The sequence below is a fragment of the Humulus lupulus genome, chromosome 6 (genome assembly GCF_963169125.1).
Source record: "Humulus lupulus chromosome 6, drHumLupu1.1, whole genome shotgun sequence".
Lineage (NCBI taxonomy): Eukaryota > Viridiplantae > Streptophyta > Magnoliopsida > Rosales > Cannabaceae > Humulus > Humulus lupulus.
In genome coordinates, this window is record NC_084798.1 from 201,180,596 (window position 1) to 201,195,533 (window position 14,938).

The 14,938-nt window shown below is 38.4% G+C and overlaps 1 protein-coding gene across 1 annotated transcript; it reads right to left on the reverse strand.

Annotated features, from left to right (window-relative positions):
* Positions 1–1,947: 1,947 nt before the first annotated feature.
* LOC133785854 (uncharacterized) lies at positions 1,948–4,028 on the reverse strand. The gene is made up of 3 exons (XM_062225072.1): positions 3,089–4,028; positions 2,449–2,996; positions 1,948–2,313 (listed from the first exon to the last, which is right to left on the reverse strand). The coding sequence occupies exons 1-3, from the start codon at positions 4,026–4,028 to the stop codon at positions 1,948–1,950; spliced, it is 1,854 nt and encodes a 617-aa protein (XP_062081056.1).
* Between the last annotated feature and the right edge of the window lie 10,910 nt (positions 4,029–14,938).

Below are 14,938 nucleotides of genomic sequence, written 5' to 3' on the forward strand. Positions count from 1 at the left end.
GTGTCACAAACAAGGCATAAAGCAGATTTGATAGGCATGAAATGGCTCAAATGATCTCTGGTGAGCAGATGAGAGTTAAAAACCTGCCAATAGATAAATCTATGCTTGGGCACTAGGAGTTTATTCCACACAGTTTCAGCATACACAACTTTTTGAGCAGTAACAAGAGAGGTATAAAAATGTTTAACTCGAAATTTACCTCCCTTTTCAGCTTGCCTCAAAGCAGCTTCATTAGTAACTTGTCTAAGCCTCGGCAGCTTCTTAAAAGACCAGCTCATTTCTTGCTTAATAGGAATACTCCAAATGATATGCTCCTTAAGATAGATGGAGTTGATCCATCTAACCCAAAGGCAGTCTTGTTTGCTAGAGGTCGCCCATATAAACTTCGCCATAAAATCCATGTTCCATTTCTTGCCTTCGCGAAAACCAATACCACCCAGCTTTTTAGGGAGACAAACCTTCTCCCAAGAAGGGAGATGAAGCTTACTCCTACTCCCTTTAGAACCCCAGAGGAAATCATGACAGCTTTTATCTATGGCAGCTGTAATTTTATAAGGAAGAATGAATATACTCATCCAGAAGTTCCTAATACCAAGCAAAACCGAGTGAATTAGTTGAGCACGACTAGCAAAAGATAGATTCCTACTCGCCCAACAATTGAGATTCTTGTTCAGCTTGTCCAAGATCACCCCACAATCTGAAGCTTTCCATTTAGTAGGACGAAGATGTACCCCCAAGTATTTAAAAGGAAAAGAGCCTTCTTCTATTTGCATCAAGTCAAGAATCTTAACTTTAATGTCTTCTTTAACTCCTCCAAAAAAGATATGAGATTTCGCTTTGTTCGTAGAAAGACCTGTAGAATCACAGAACTTCTTAAAAGCTTCTTGAATACCTCTCATCGAATTGAAATTGCCTTTACAAAAAATTATCAAGTCATCTGCAAAGAAAAGATTAGTTAACCTAAGTTGTTTACACAAAGGATGAAATCTAAACCCTTTTTTACCAGAATAATGGCCCAATAATCTGGTTAGATACTCCATTATCAGCACAAACAAGAGGGGAGACATGGGGTCTCCTTGACGAAGACCTTTTTCCCCTTTGAAAGTACCCTGAATTCTTCCATTCATAAGGAGATTGTAGCTCGTTCCTTTCAAACAGACCATAATCCAATCAATAAATCTCGAAGGGAAACAAAGATTCTTAAGTAGCTCCTCCACAAAGTGCCAATCAACTGTATCATAGGCTTTGCTAAGATCGATCTTCATTATACATCTCGCTGAAATATTCTTCCTAGTATACCCTTTGAGGAGATCCTGGAAGATCATAATATTATGAGTAAGACTTCTATTCTTTATGAAAGCCCCTTGGTTGCAATGAACAAGGAAGGGAAGTACTTCCGAAAGCCTTGTATAGAGCATCTTCAAGATACACTTATAAAGTGTATTACAACAAGAAATAGGCCTGTAATCACTAGCTATTTTCGGGTCTGCAACCTTAGGAATGCGGGAAATCACCGTTTCATTCAGTGACTTCGGCAAAAACCCATTCTGGAAAAACTCTAACACATATTGCGATATTTCATCTCCAATGTTTTTCCCATAATCCCTTGAAAAAACCTGATCCAAAGCCATCCAACCCAGGACTTTTAGAAGAGTGAATGCTAAAAAGTGCCTTCTTCACATCACTCTTACTAAACGGCCTTAATAAACGGACTTGCTGCTCCAAAGTCAGTCTATTACCCTGGTTCAAACAAACTAAGTCCATCTCCTTGGTAGCCGAACTTCTCCTCCCCATAATGTTCTCAAAATGGGTGAGAAAGTGCTCAACTACTTTCGAATAATCATCTTCAATTTTATCACCAATAGTGAAAGTCGTGATTCTGTTTTCCATTCTTCTTTTCCTCATAACAGCATGGAAGTACCTCGAGTTATCATCACTGAAAATTACCTAATTAACTTTACTATGCTGCTTAAGATAGCTAGAGTACCGGTTCTGCATAACAGAAAACTTCTGCTGAACTTGAATAACAGCTTGATGCACAGTATAGTCAGAGGGATTAGAAGCCAAGGCCTCCTGACCTTTGCTGAGTTCCTCCTTAGCCAACTTGTAATCCAAGACAACATCACCAACCTCTTCCCTGTTAAATCTTTTCAAAACATGTTTAACTCTAAAGAGTTTCTGCACAATCTTATTAAGACCCCCTCCCGAACCTGAAGTAGAGTTCCAGCTATTCAAAACAGTCTCTTTGTAACCTCTATAATGCAACCAGTGATTACAATATCTAAAGGGTTTGATCCCCACCTTGTTCAACTCCTGGCTTTTAATCACACAGTAGCTATGGTCTGAAACACAGTCCCATTTGAAGCATGCTTCTGTTTTAGGGAACGTGTCCAGCTACGAGGCATTAGTAAAAACTCGATCTAGCTTGGAAAAAATGTGGTCTCCTACATCATGTTTGTTGGACCAAGTAAAGTGCGCTCCAGAGAACTTGAATTCTTCCACTTGGCCTAAAGCCAACCAGTCTTGAGCATCAGCAATGTCTTTTGCTAAGATTTGTCTCCCACCATTCCTGTCCTGGAAGCTAAACATAGCATAAAAATCCTCGAAAATAATCCAAGGATTATTCAGTTGACCAATGTTAGCCAACTTGTCCCATAAATTTTTCCTCTCCCCCATAGAGTTACTACGATAAACCACCGTGGCAAAGAAAACCTCCTGCTGGCCACACACTTTTATCTTGCAGTGAACAAGTTGAGGATCCTCGAGCAAAATGTCGACCTTCACAAACTTAGCTTGCCAAATAACCAAAATCCTACCAGAGGTGATAGAACTAGAAAAGTATTCCCAATTATGGAAATTATTCTCAAATACATCTTGTGTCTTCTCATGTTTCACCTTAGTTTCAAAAAGAGCTCCAAAACCAACCTTATTCTCCTTACAAACATCTAGAATAGCTTTTTGCTTTTCTTTTTTATTCATACCCCTCACATTCCACCCTACCATATTACAAACTTCCATCAATTAATTGGGTTAGAATTGGTGACCAAAGGCCCAACCCCAGTTTCTTGTAAAACCGCATATCCATTACTCGAACTAGCCTTGATTGGAGCTGCATCTGCCTTGTTAAGAGCTGCCACTGCCTGTCGTGGCCCTCGCCTTTTGGGAGTAATCCAATTGCCAGCACTTTCATCTCTGCCTGTTTCATCTAGCTGAGAAGAGATAGGAATACCCTGATCCTCATTACTTTCCTTTGAATCAAAGCCCTTACACAAGCTCTTTTCCCTCTCATCTGCAACAACACTTGTCGAATTATGCACTCTTTTTTCTAGTATAGCAGACCCAGATGGCTGCTGTTGTTCAATCTCTGAACCATTTTGCTTCTGTTCTGATTTCTCTCCTTTCTCAACAGTGGTATTCTTCTTCCAAACCACTCCTTTTTCCTTGTTACAATTAGCCACTATAAGCCCTAATTGAGCACACGCAGCACACTTAGAGGGGAGCCATTCATACTCAACCAATTGTTCGACTAATTGTTCCCGTTCATTGATGTAAGCAATAGTTTTAGGAGGGTGGTCCGAAATCTCCATATCCACCAAAACCCGAGCATATTTCACCATCGATCTACTCTGATTCACCTTGTCCATCATTATCGGCTTGCCAATAGTACTCACCAGAGCACTGAGACTATTTTTTCCCCAGCATTGCAATCCCAAGCCATTCAACCGAATCCACACCGGAACAAACTTTACCATTCTCACAGAATCCATGTCTGTTGTCCAAGGACGAAGGACAACTGTTTTTTTGTCAAAATGAATGACACCCGTTTCCAATATCAGATCCCGAGTAGCTTCGTCCTTGAAATTAACTAATGTGAAACCTGAGTGCATTCTCACAATCTTATCAACACCTAGGTTTCCCCAAACTCTTTTGACAAAACCTTCAAACACTCTAAAGGGCGGGTTAGCACCAAGCACAATACAGACAATAGCGTTTTTCCATAACGACGCTTCAATCTCCACCTCCTCCATATCTAGACGAGCGACAATTTGATCACCAACTTTCAGCGTCCTTCGCCGAGCTCTGATAATCGGTTCCCTCGGCCTCCTCAGCCCAACTCACTGCTTTGGGAGAGGTATGATTCGAACTTCCATCACGCATCTCCTCAATTCCACGATCCATCTCTAAATCGGCACACAATTCATGAAATTCTTCAACAGTAGTCGATTTAGGCTCCACTTCTTGGATCGAAGGGAGGTCCTCCGCCAACGTCTCATCGGAAACCACCATCGGCTTCGATATAACTTTCCTCTTCAGACCCATGGGGAGAGAGAGAGAGAAATATCACACGTCTGAGCATATAATTGCAAATGCATTATTTTAATTGTGAATTAATATGCCATTTTATTTTCACAAACACCACTTATCATTAGAGTCATTCTTATGCATACATATCCTTATTTCATCAATCTTTTCACCATTTATTCACAAAATCAACAAGCATAAATTACCATGAATTTTGTCTATTACCTCATACCTCATACCTCATACCTCATAAAATTCATACAAGATCATTCATGTTTCATTAACACAATAATTCACAAATCCTAACATGATCTTATTATACAGATAATTCAAAGAACATATCTAACAATTAAATAAAATAACAAACAACAACTAAATAAAATAAACAACATTTAAATAAAGCAATTCACCACACTTAACAATTAAATAAAATAAAACATAAAAATTTTAATAACTAAAAAAAACATTTGGTGCACTACAATTTAATACATATTTTTCTAAAAATATAATATAAATTTTGTAGGTATTTATTTGAGTAAAATATAATTTTATTGTGACTTAAAATATCCTTTTTAATTTCATAAAATCAACATAGCATTAAGGACATTACTTATGCATGCAAATCACTTTTTCATCAAACTTTTTACCCAATTATTTACAAAATCAGGAAGCATAATTACTCATGAAATTCATCTTTTCTCTAAAAAATTTAACATAAAATCATACATGTCCAAAATCCTATCATGCTCTTATTATACAAATAATTCTAAGAATATCACTGACACATATTCATATGCAATCTTATAAAACCTTATTATATTCCAATGAATTTATACATGATATCCAACAAAACAATAACAACAACATACATTAATTCATAAACACCATTATTCATATATGCCTTTATATTAAACCTAATATGTTTCTATCATTTTTCATGCATATCATGATTCATTGATACATAATATCATATACATCCTATCAACATTTCATGGATCCAAATATCAAGATTGCCAATTATCATTTTACCCAAATTACATAGGTCCTAAACACATGGATCTAATATATTGAAAATCATAAAACATCAAACAAAATATAAAGATGATCCTTAGGTATGCCTAGGTTGAAATCCCCATATTTGCATTCATAAATTACCACTAATCATTATACATAGAAAATCAACATCAAAACCATTTTATACATCAAACCATAATACCCTTCATGCAAATCAAACAACTCATTATCAACAAGATATCAAGAACACAAAGTACCCATTTTTCCTACCCAAAACATATAAATCCCCTTTAACCATAATCCCTCTAATAATCTATTCATTAAAACCAATAATCACAAAATTTAGGGAGGGATTTCAATACCTCTTCTTGATAGAAAATCAAGAATCCAATAACCTCCTTGCTCAAACCCTAGGGGTTGTATATTTTGAATAATCAAGATGGAGAAGAAGATGAACAAAGTTAGAGACAACCCAAAATACTAGATTAATCAAAAGGAAAAAAAATCAAAAACCTTACCCTAGCTTGAACCCTTTCTTCTTCTTCTTCCTTTCTCTCTAGAAAATGGCAGCCCTTCCCCTTCTCTCTCTCTAGCTCGCCACACTCTCTCTCTCTCTCTATTCTCTCTCTAGGTCACAGCACAAGCTTGCAAAATGGCCTCTCTTCCTTCTTTTCTTTCCTTTTAATAATAATTCCCTCATAAAGCCTCACCAAAATAAATGGTAAGTTCCCTAATCCACTCATCTAATTCAGCCTACAAATCATTTATAATAAAGAGTATTTTAATTGAATAAAATGTCAAAATTCTCTTACCCATAATAGCTATCTTCTTCCAATTTAAATTTGTTTACCTTAGAAAAATAATGAAAAAAAATATCAATCCCTTTCCCAGTACACTACACATCCACCCTTCACTTACCCTTTCCTTTATTTTTTTTTTCTTTCATTTAAATTAATCACTTATATCTAATATATGGAAATTATAAAATGTGTAGAAAATCTACACATGTGCATCATGTTACCATGCACTTGCACACACTAAATCACTAGGGTGCATCACTATCTACCATGCACCTTAGTGCATTCAACCAAATCTCACATAATCACATTTTTAAAATAAAATAAATACAAATTATTTAACAAGTAATTTTTCATAAAAATATTCTACAACAATTCTAACAATTATATAAAATAACAAACAATCATGTAAAACAAACAACAACTAAATAAAATAAACAACATTTAAATAAAACAATTCATCACACTTAACACTTAAATAAAATAAATCACAAAATTTTAATAATCTAAAAAAAAAAAAAATTGGTGCACTACATGCACAGTAGCTCACAGCTGTTTAGACTAATAGCAGTAGCCCTTCGAGTGGTTATTGAATTCGGCATTAGTCCTTTTATCTCATAGAAATCATCACCATTTTCACAAACTAATGGAATGATCAAACAACCACTAGAATTCCTCTCTGCTGTGCCATCACAAAGCGAATAGTTGACCATTGAAATCTGTTGATCTTCCATCCTATACTCACTGATAACCCCATTATGAGCCATGACAAACCATGAATACACATTGCTAAGTCCCAGCTAAGTGCTTTTTCTTCAATATTTTCCTATGTTGTAACGACCCAACTATTCTAGACTTCGGACCATTAATAACTACTATACACAGACACTAATCTTAAGAAAACATATTTATGAAATAACCATAACTTTATTAAAACTATAAAGAGTTAAAATACATAAAATTCATAGTAGGATATGGGATCCCATTGTTTTGAAAATAAAATAGAGCATAACTTAAATCTTAAATAAAATGGTTACAATAGTGCGGAAATACATAAAAATCATAATTTAAAAGACTTAAACAACTTCATCCTCGAATCATTCGCGCAGTCCACCGATTTCATTCTCCCTCAATACACATTCCCAAGCTGCCAAGAACCTTCCCGCCGCCATAACTATTTTCCTGCACATATAAAACATAAAGGAATGAGCCTAATGCCCAACAAGGAAAATCTACTACAAGCATGAAACATGATCATACACATAAACTATGAACATCTATCATATACTATAACGCATATATCATAATTCTAACCCATGTACATGGGAACTATTGGGGTTTGCTAACTAAGCAACTATAAGCCTCAGACTACAATGAGGTTTGCTAGTCAAGCTACTATAAGCCCCAAAAACATATAACTATTGGGGTTTGCTATATAGCAACTATAAGCCCCAAAACATAAATGAGATAGGGTGTGCTATATAACAACTATAAGCCCCAAACATACATATATCACACACATAAAATCATACTATAGCATAATCATAACATCTTACATAAACATATCACATATCACATAAGAACTATCATATTTTCCTTACCAAAATACCAGGATGATGAGAACAGGGTCGGGATTTTGGAACACTCCTAAAATCCATTAATGGAGAGGTGAGTATTCTAAAAGAAAAGAGATGAAAAGAATGAACTAAACCATCGGGAAGATACTTACCAACAAGAACCTCAAGTTCAAAGAACTTAGATGCCTAACCAAGAATAAAGAATACTGAGTTAGGATTTGAGTAGAGAAAAACTATAAAATCTAATGAGACAATACTGAAAGGAACTAAGAATAGGAATACCTTTGAATACTTCTATGACCGAACTACACCTCGAAACCAAAATACACTATAAACCTTACTTCCCATGTATTTGATAAGCCTATAATGATAAAGCTTATAACCCCAACCCAAGTGTTTATCACTCTATAGTCTCACTAGCACCTGGAAGGCTCTGATCAATGCTTGAAGAATGAATGAAAAGGCTTGGTACTAGGTCCTATTTATAGAGTTCTAGGAATAAAAATCTTCTTTTTGGCTTTGAATAAAAATAATGAATTTAATTGAAAATATTTGAATATTCTTCAGCCAAAGGCTTAGGACTTGGTCAAATTGTTCAGAGAGAGGTTTAAGGAGTCAAAGCTTGATTTTTAAAAACAAAAATAATAAAAACAAATAGAATTCTAACTTCTAACTCCATAAATCTCGTAACTCTAAACTCACCTGCAGTAAACTCAATATAACTAGAGCTGTATGTCTCCGATTTAGACGATCTTTATACCGTTAGAAAGCTAATTTAAGTATCTAAAACTTTATAGAAATACTATTTTTTGAAATTCATAACATAACTGGGTTAAAAATAGGTCGGAAGTTACAGTACCCTAAAGTTACGAAAAATATATTTAATTATCCTAATCCACAAATAAATAAAATTGTGACAAATGTCATGCTCCTAACAGATTCTGGTGAAGACTAAGTCTTATATTTCCCTTATTTTATCATTACAATAATAATTCCTTAATAATAATGCATATGACAAGTGTCATAATCCTATTGGCTCTATCTAAACCGTAGGAATAACTATACTCATGACAAATGTCATATTCTTATTACCTCTATCTAAACCTTGGGTTATAATAATTATCATATTTATAACCACCAATATTAATCAAACCTTATGTTATAATTAATATTCTTAAACTATAAGCTAAACTTATAAAATCCATAACTATTGCTAGGAGTTTCCAACTAAGTCCTGGCTTGAACCAAAATCCACAGTAATAAACATACTATAACTACGACTTGCTATTACTATTACTACTACTATCTAACTAGCTAAGTAAAGTTCTTGGACTCTACAATTCTCCCATACTAAAAAGAATTTCGTCCTCGAAATTTACTTACCAAATAATTCTGGATACCGGCCTCGCATGTCTTCCTCCAACTCTCACGTTGCCTCCTGTTCAGAACTATTACTCCATAGGACTTTGACTATCGGAATACTCTTGGACCATAACTGCTTCATCCCTCTATCTAGGATGCTAACCGGTCGTTCCTCGTAACTCAAGTCTTTCTGGAGTGCTATTGTTTCATACTTGAGGACGTGAGATGGGTCTGACATATACTTGCGTAGCATTGAGATGTGGAACACGTTGTGACTATCTGCTAGGGCTGGCGGTAGGGCTAATCTATACGCAACTGCTCCCACTTTGTCCAATATCTCAAAAGGACCTATAAATCGGGGACTAAGTTTGCCTTTCTTCCCAAACCGCTTCACACCTTTCATAGGAGATATCCTTAAGAAGACTTGATCTCTGAATTTGAATTCCAAATCACGCCGCTTGGCATCGGCATAACTTTTCTAACGGCTTTGAGCAGCAAGCATACGCTTTCTAATCAGCGCTACTACATCCTGAGCTCCTCTAACAGCTTCAGTTCCAGTAGTTGCCTTTCTCCTACCTCATCCTAATGCAACAGAGATCGACCCTTCTTCCATAAAGTAGCTTGTAGGGTGCCGTCCTTATTGTTGACTGGTAGCTATTGTTGTAGGAGAATTCTATCATCGGCAAATACTTACTCCAAGATCTCGATGTAAACACTGATCCTCTATCGAATACTATTGTCTTAGAGATTCTATGCAGTCGTACTATTTCTTGGACTTAAACGTTTGCATATTGATCTACTATGTACGAAGTCTTAACAGCCAGGAAATGAACTGACTTGGTTAATCTATCTATTACTATCCAAGCCGAATCATGCTGCTTATTTGTTTGTGGCAAACCCGTCATGAAATCCATAGCTATATCGTCCCATTTCCATTATGGTACGCTAAGCAGTTGCAATAAACCTGCAGGCCGCTGATGTTCTGCTTTCACTTGCTGGCATACTAGACACTTAGACACAAATTCTGCTATGTCCTTCTTCATCCCTGGCCACCAATAGATTGCCCTGATATCGTGAGTCATCTTGGTCGATCCTGGGTGAACTGAGTACGGGGTACTGTGCGCTTCTTATAGAATCGCCATCTTAATCCCTTGATTATCTGGCACGCATACCCAATCCTTATATCTCAATAATCCTTGACTTGATATTGAGAAATTTGTGGCCTTGCCTTCTCTGACTGCATCCATATGTGTCGTTAGTGTGTCGTCATGCCCTTGCCCAATCCAGATATCTTCTAGTAGATTTGACTGGATAGACAAATTAGCTAGCTTACCGACAACTATTTCTATTCTGGCACTGATCAGCTCCTGCTGTAGCGGCTTTCCCATTCCGGCTAGTGCTGCTAAACTTCCATAACTCTTCCTACTTAGCGCATCGGCAACTACGTTTGCCTTTCCCGGGTGGTATAAGATTTCACAGTCGTAATCCTTCACTAGCTCTAACCACCTGCGATGTCTCATGTTGAGCTCCTTCTGAGTAAAGAAGTACTTTAAACTTTTTTGGTCCGTATAAATCTCGCACCATTCTCCGTAAAGATAATGGCGCCAGATTTTCAACGCAAAGACCATTACTGCCAACTCTATATCATGCGTTGGATAGCGTTGCTTGTACTTCTTCAGCTGCCTTGAGGCATAGGCTATCACCTTTTCATTCTGCATCAGCACGCAACCCAACCCTTGCTTCGACGCATTGCAGTAGACTACGAACATATCATTGGGTGTCGGTACACAGAGTACTGGTGCTGAGCACAGCTTGTCCTTAAGCAATTGGAAGCTTTCTTCACATCTATCATTCCAGTTGAATCTTTACTGTTTCCTGGTCAGGTTGGTGAGTGGAGTGGCTATCTTAGAAAACCCCTCTACGAACCTCCTATAATAACCTGATAATCCAAGAAAGCTCCTTACTTTGGATGCGTTCTTCGGTCTTGGCCAATTCTTCATGGCCTTTACCTTTGATGGGTCTACAACAATCCCGTCCTTGGATATTATGTGGCTGAGAAATGCTACTTGTGAAAGCCAAAATTCACACTTCTTGAACTTGGCGTAAAGCCGATGCTCCTTCAGTCGTAGCAAGATTAACCTTAAATGTTTCTCGTGCTCGACTTTATCCTTTAAGTACACCAAGATGTCGTCGATGAAAACTACGACGAATTTATCCAAGTAGTCCTTAAAGACCCTATTCATTAAATCCATAAATGCGGCTGGAGCATTGGTAAGACCTAAAGACATAACCAGAGACTCATAATGTCCATAACGAGTTCTAAAAGCCGTCTTGGGAATATCCTCTTCCCGTACCTTGAGCTGATGATACCTGGACCGTAGATCAATCTTTGAAAACACGGTCGCTCCTCAGAGTTGATCAAACAAGTCGTCAATCCGGGGTAGCGGGTTCATATTCTTAATTGTCACCTTATTCAGCTCGCGGTAATCTATACACATCTGCATGCTTCCATCCTTCTTCTTCAGAAATAGTACCGGTGCTCCCCATAGTGAATGGCTCGTTCTAATGAAACCCAAGTCTAAGAGTTCTTCTAACTACATCTTTAACTCCTTGAGTTCGGTAGGAGCCATCCGGTATGGTGCCTTGGAGGTAGGCTCGGTGCTCGGTACTAATTCGATTGTGAAGTCAATTTCCCCCGTCGGCAGCAATCCTGGCAAGTCGTCAGGAAATACCTCTGGAAATTCCCTTACAATATGTACATCTCTGACCTTTAGTGGTGTTCCCTTTACCACATGCGTAACGCTAGCTAAGAATACGTGACATCCTTTTTCTATCATCCTCTGAGCTTTGAGAGATGAAATAAGCGGTGTATGTAGTCCTAAAACTTTTCCCATATAGCATCGTGTCTGACCATCAGGAGTCTTGAACATCACTTGCTTACGTCTGCTATCGACGGTTACGCCATGCCTTGCTAGCCCGTCCATGCCTAATATCATGTCGAAGTCTTTCATTTCCAGCTCTATCAGGTCTCCTTCTAGTTCTACGTCCTCGATTTTGATTGGTACGCCTCGTACTATCCGTAATGATGGGACTATTTTACCCAAAGGCAACAATATCACAAACCTAGTTCTACAAGGTTTGTCTAATTCTCTATCATTCCTAACGAGATATATGAGTATGTTGTTCTTGAATCAAACAATACTAGAAACTATCGAGGATAGGAATCTAACCTGTAACTTCTTGTTACTAGCATTGGCTCCTCCCTGGGTCAAGGCAAAGACTTTGGTCTGGAACCATCGTTTAATCCCTTTTCTCCTTCTGCTTGAGCTGTGGATATTCCCTCTTTCGATGACTTTCCTAACCATAGTTGAAGCATCCCTTGATGTTTTCATGACATTCCCCAAGATGTTTCTTTTGGCCCTTAGAGCATTGCGGGTATTCTACATAACCCGACTTATTGCCTCCATTGTTTGTTTGTGCTCTTTTATCACCAATGGGTTGCTTATCATCTGGATGCCTTCTCTTCTGACCATTACTATTACTATTGCTATGCTGACAGCTGTTGTTGTGGTTGTTCCGACCATTTTGAGGTTGACCCTGCTGTTTAGGCTCGGGCCGACTAGCCTTCTACTTCTATTGTCGTTTCTAGAACATTGGCATAGGTAGTATTTCCCGGGTTTGCTAGGTTAACCCCTAATTCAATCGTTGGTCTAAGTCCTCTAACAAACTTGGTCACCCTCATAAAGTCAGTTGGAACCAAATCTGGTGCAAACTTGGCTAATCTGTTGAATTACCGAGCATATTCAACTACCGTTAAGTTGCCCTACTTCAAACTAGCGAACTCCTTGACCCTTGTAGCGATGACTGCCGAGTTGTAATACTTCTTGTGGAACAGCTCCACAAATCTTGTCCATATCATGGTGGCGACATCGTTAGTCTGCTGAACTAAGTCCCACCATATTCTAGCATCCTTCTTAAGCAGAGACGAAACATAGGATATGTGGTCCGCGTAGTCGAGATTCATATGCGCTAGGATCGGCTCTACATTTCTGAGCCATTCTTCTACTTCAAAGGGGTTTGTTGTCCCTTCAAAGTTTGGAGCGTGTTGCTTACAAAACTGCTCGTAGATTGTCTCCATGTGCTGAGCTGGGTATGGCGCATAGTTTTCCATTGGCCATGCCCCATAAGGACCTACTTGATGGGGTACTTGATCCATCTGCTGAGGCTGTGGTTGCGGCTGAGGTGGAGGCTGAGTCTGTTGTTTTGTTGCTGTAGTAATTCATCCACTTGCTGTCGTAGTCTTGTAATTTTTGCATTAAAGTCAACCGGCGGTGGCGGCGCTCTTTCTTTAACAGCAGCATTGGTTGCACACTTTCCCCTTCTGCGAACTGGAGGGGCTTCATAAGTTTCAGGAGCGACGCTTGAGGCATTAGCGTTGTTGTGAGCAGATCTTTTGAGCAACATCTTCACCAAAAGTTCTAATAGTTGATGTTGACTGCGTTTTTGGCCAACGACGTGAGAACGTTAAAAATGATAAAACCTTCAAGAGAAATAAACGACACAGACGATTTTGAAAAGAAAGTAAATAACACACGTAATTTTTATAGTGGTTCAGCCACAATATGTTGGTAATAGCCTAATCCACTTAGAGTTGTGATTATAGATCTGCACTCAAGATCAGATGAACCTGAGTCAACTGAGTTTCTTCAGTGCATATTACGAAAATACAAGAATTCTCCCAAATGCAAATTCTTTCATTCTCTTGAAAATTCAGATCAAAAGTTCAAAGTTTTAGAAGTCCCCAAAAAGAAGAATCCCCTTTCTGATGCCATAAGCCTTGTATTTATAGGCTTAGGATCGTACAGATGATATCCCCCATAATCGGGATATTTTATTATTCTCATTATACTTAAATTACATTAATATTCAAAATGTAACAATACACTAAATTTGTGGGATAAATTGAGAGATTCCCATGTATGCCAAGACCGATTCTTGTTGAAGTCGTTTATGGGAATCTTGACGTAGTCCTCCTCTATCTGGTTGAACACACCTTCACTGGGCAGTCACGCACTTGGTTGGGCAGTCAGGCACTTGACTGGGCAGACATGCACTTGACTAGGCAGACATGCACTTAGCAGGGCAGACATGCACTTGACTGGTCAGACATGGTCATGACCGATCAGCCAAGTTCATGCCTGGTCAGAAAAAGTCATGCCTGGGTAGTCAAGGTCATTCCTGGGCAGACAAGGTCATTCTTGGGCAGACAAGGTCATTCCTGGGCAGACAAGGTCATGCCTGGGCAGACAAGGTCATGTCTGGGCAGACAACCATATGACTGGTCGGACAAACAAGGTCATGCCTGGTCGGTCATAACACTTGACTGGCCAGTCAAAATTCTTCATTGGTCCACGGGGCCACTCCTAAGCCAGATCACTTTATCACAACTCTGAGGAGCCAATATATTTATTGACTATTAATGTGTCGTTTACGGACCATGCACTGCCACTTGTCACCTCTATTGCCACGTCATCGATCTCCAATTTTTGGGGATAACATTTGCCCCCCAAGTTTATTAGACGATTTTCTCATATGATAAACTTTTCATCTAGAAAAATGTTCTTGAGATCATTCAAAAGCTCCTATCCGGTCGATAACTTTCTCGCAAACCCACGACTGAACTTGTCTTTTGATTTTCTCTCAATTCTCCTTTTGTTTATTTTGCAAAATTATCATGGTATCAGAGACAGGTTGTTGAGTATCCTCGATTTGGTTGCGCTAGGATTACAATCTCGGTGATCGAACTTATGCCCATCCGATCGGTAGTATCCACAACCTCTCGGACCAACCCCAACTCCTCGGCCACGCACCAACTGGCTCCTCGGA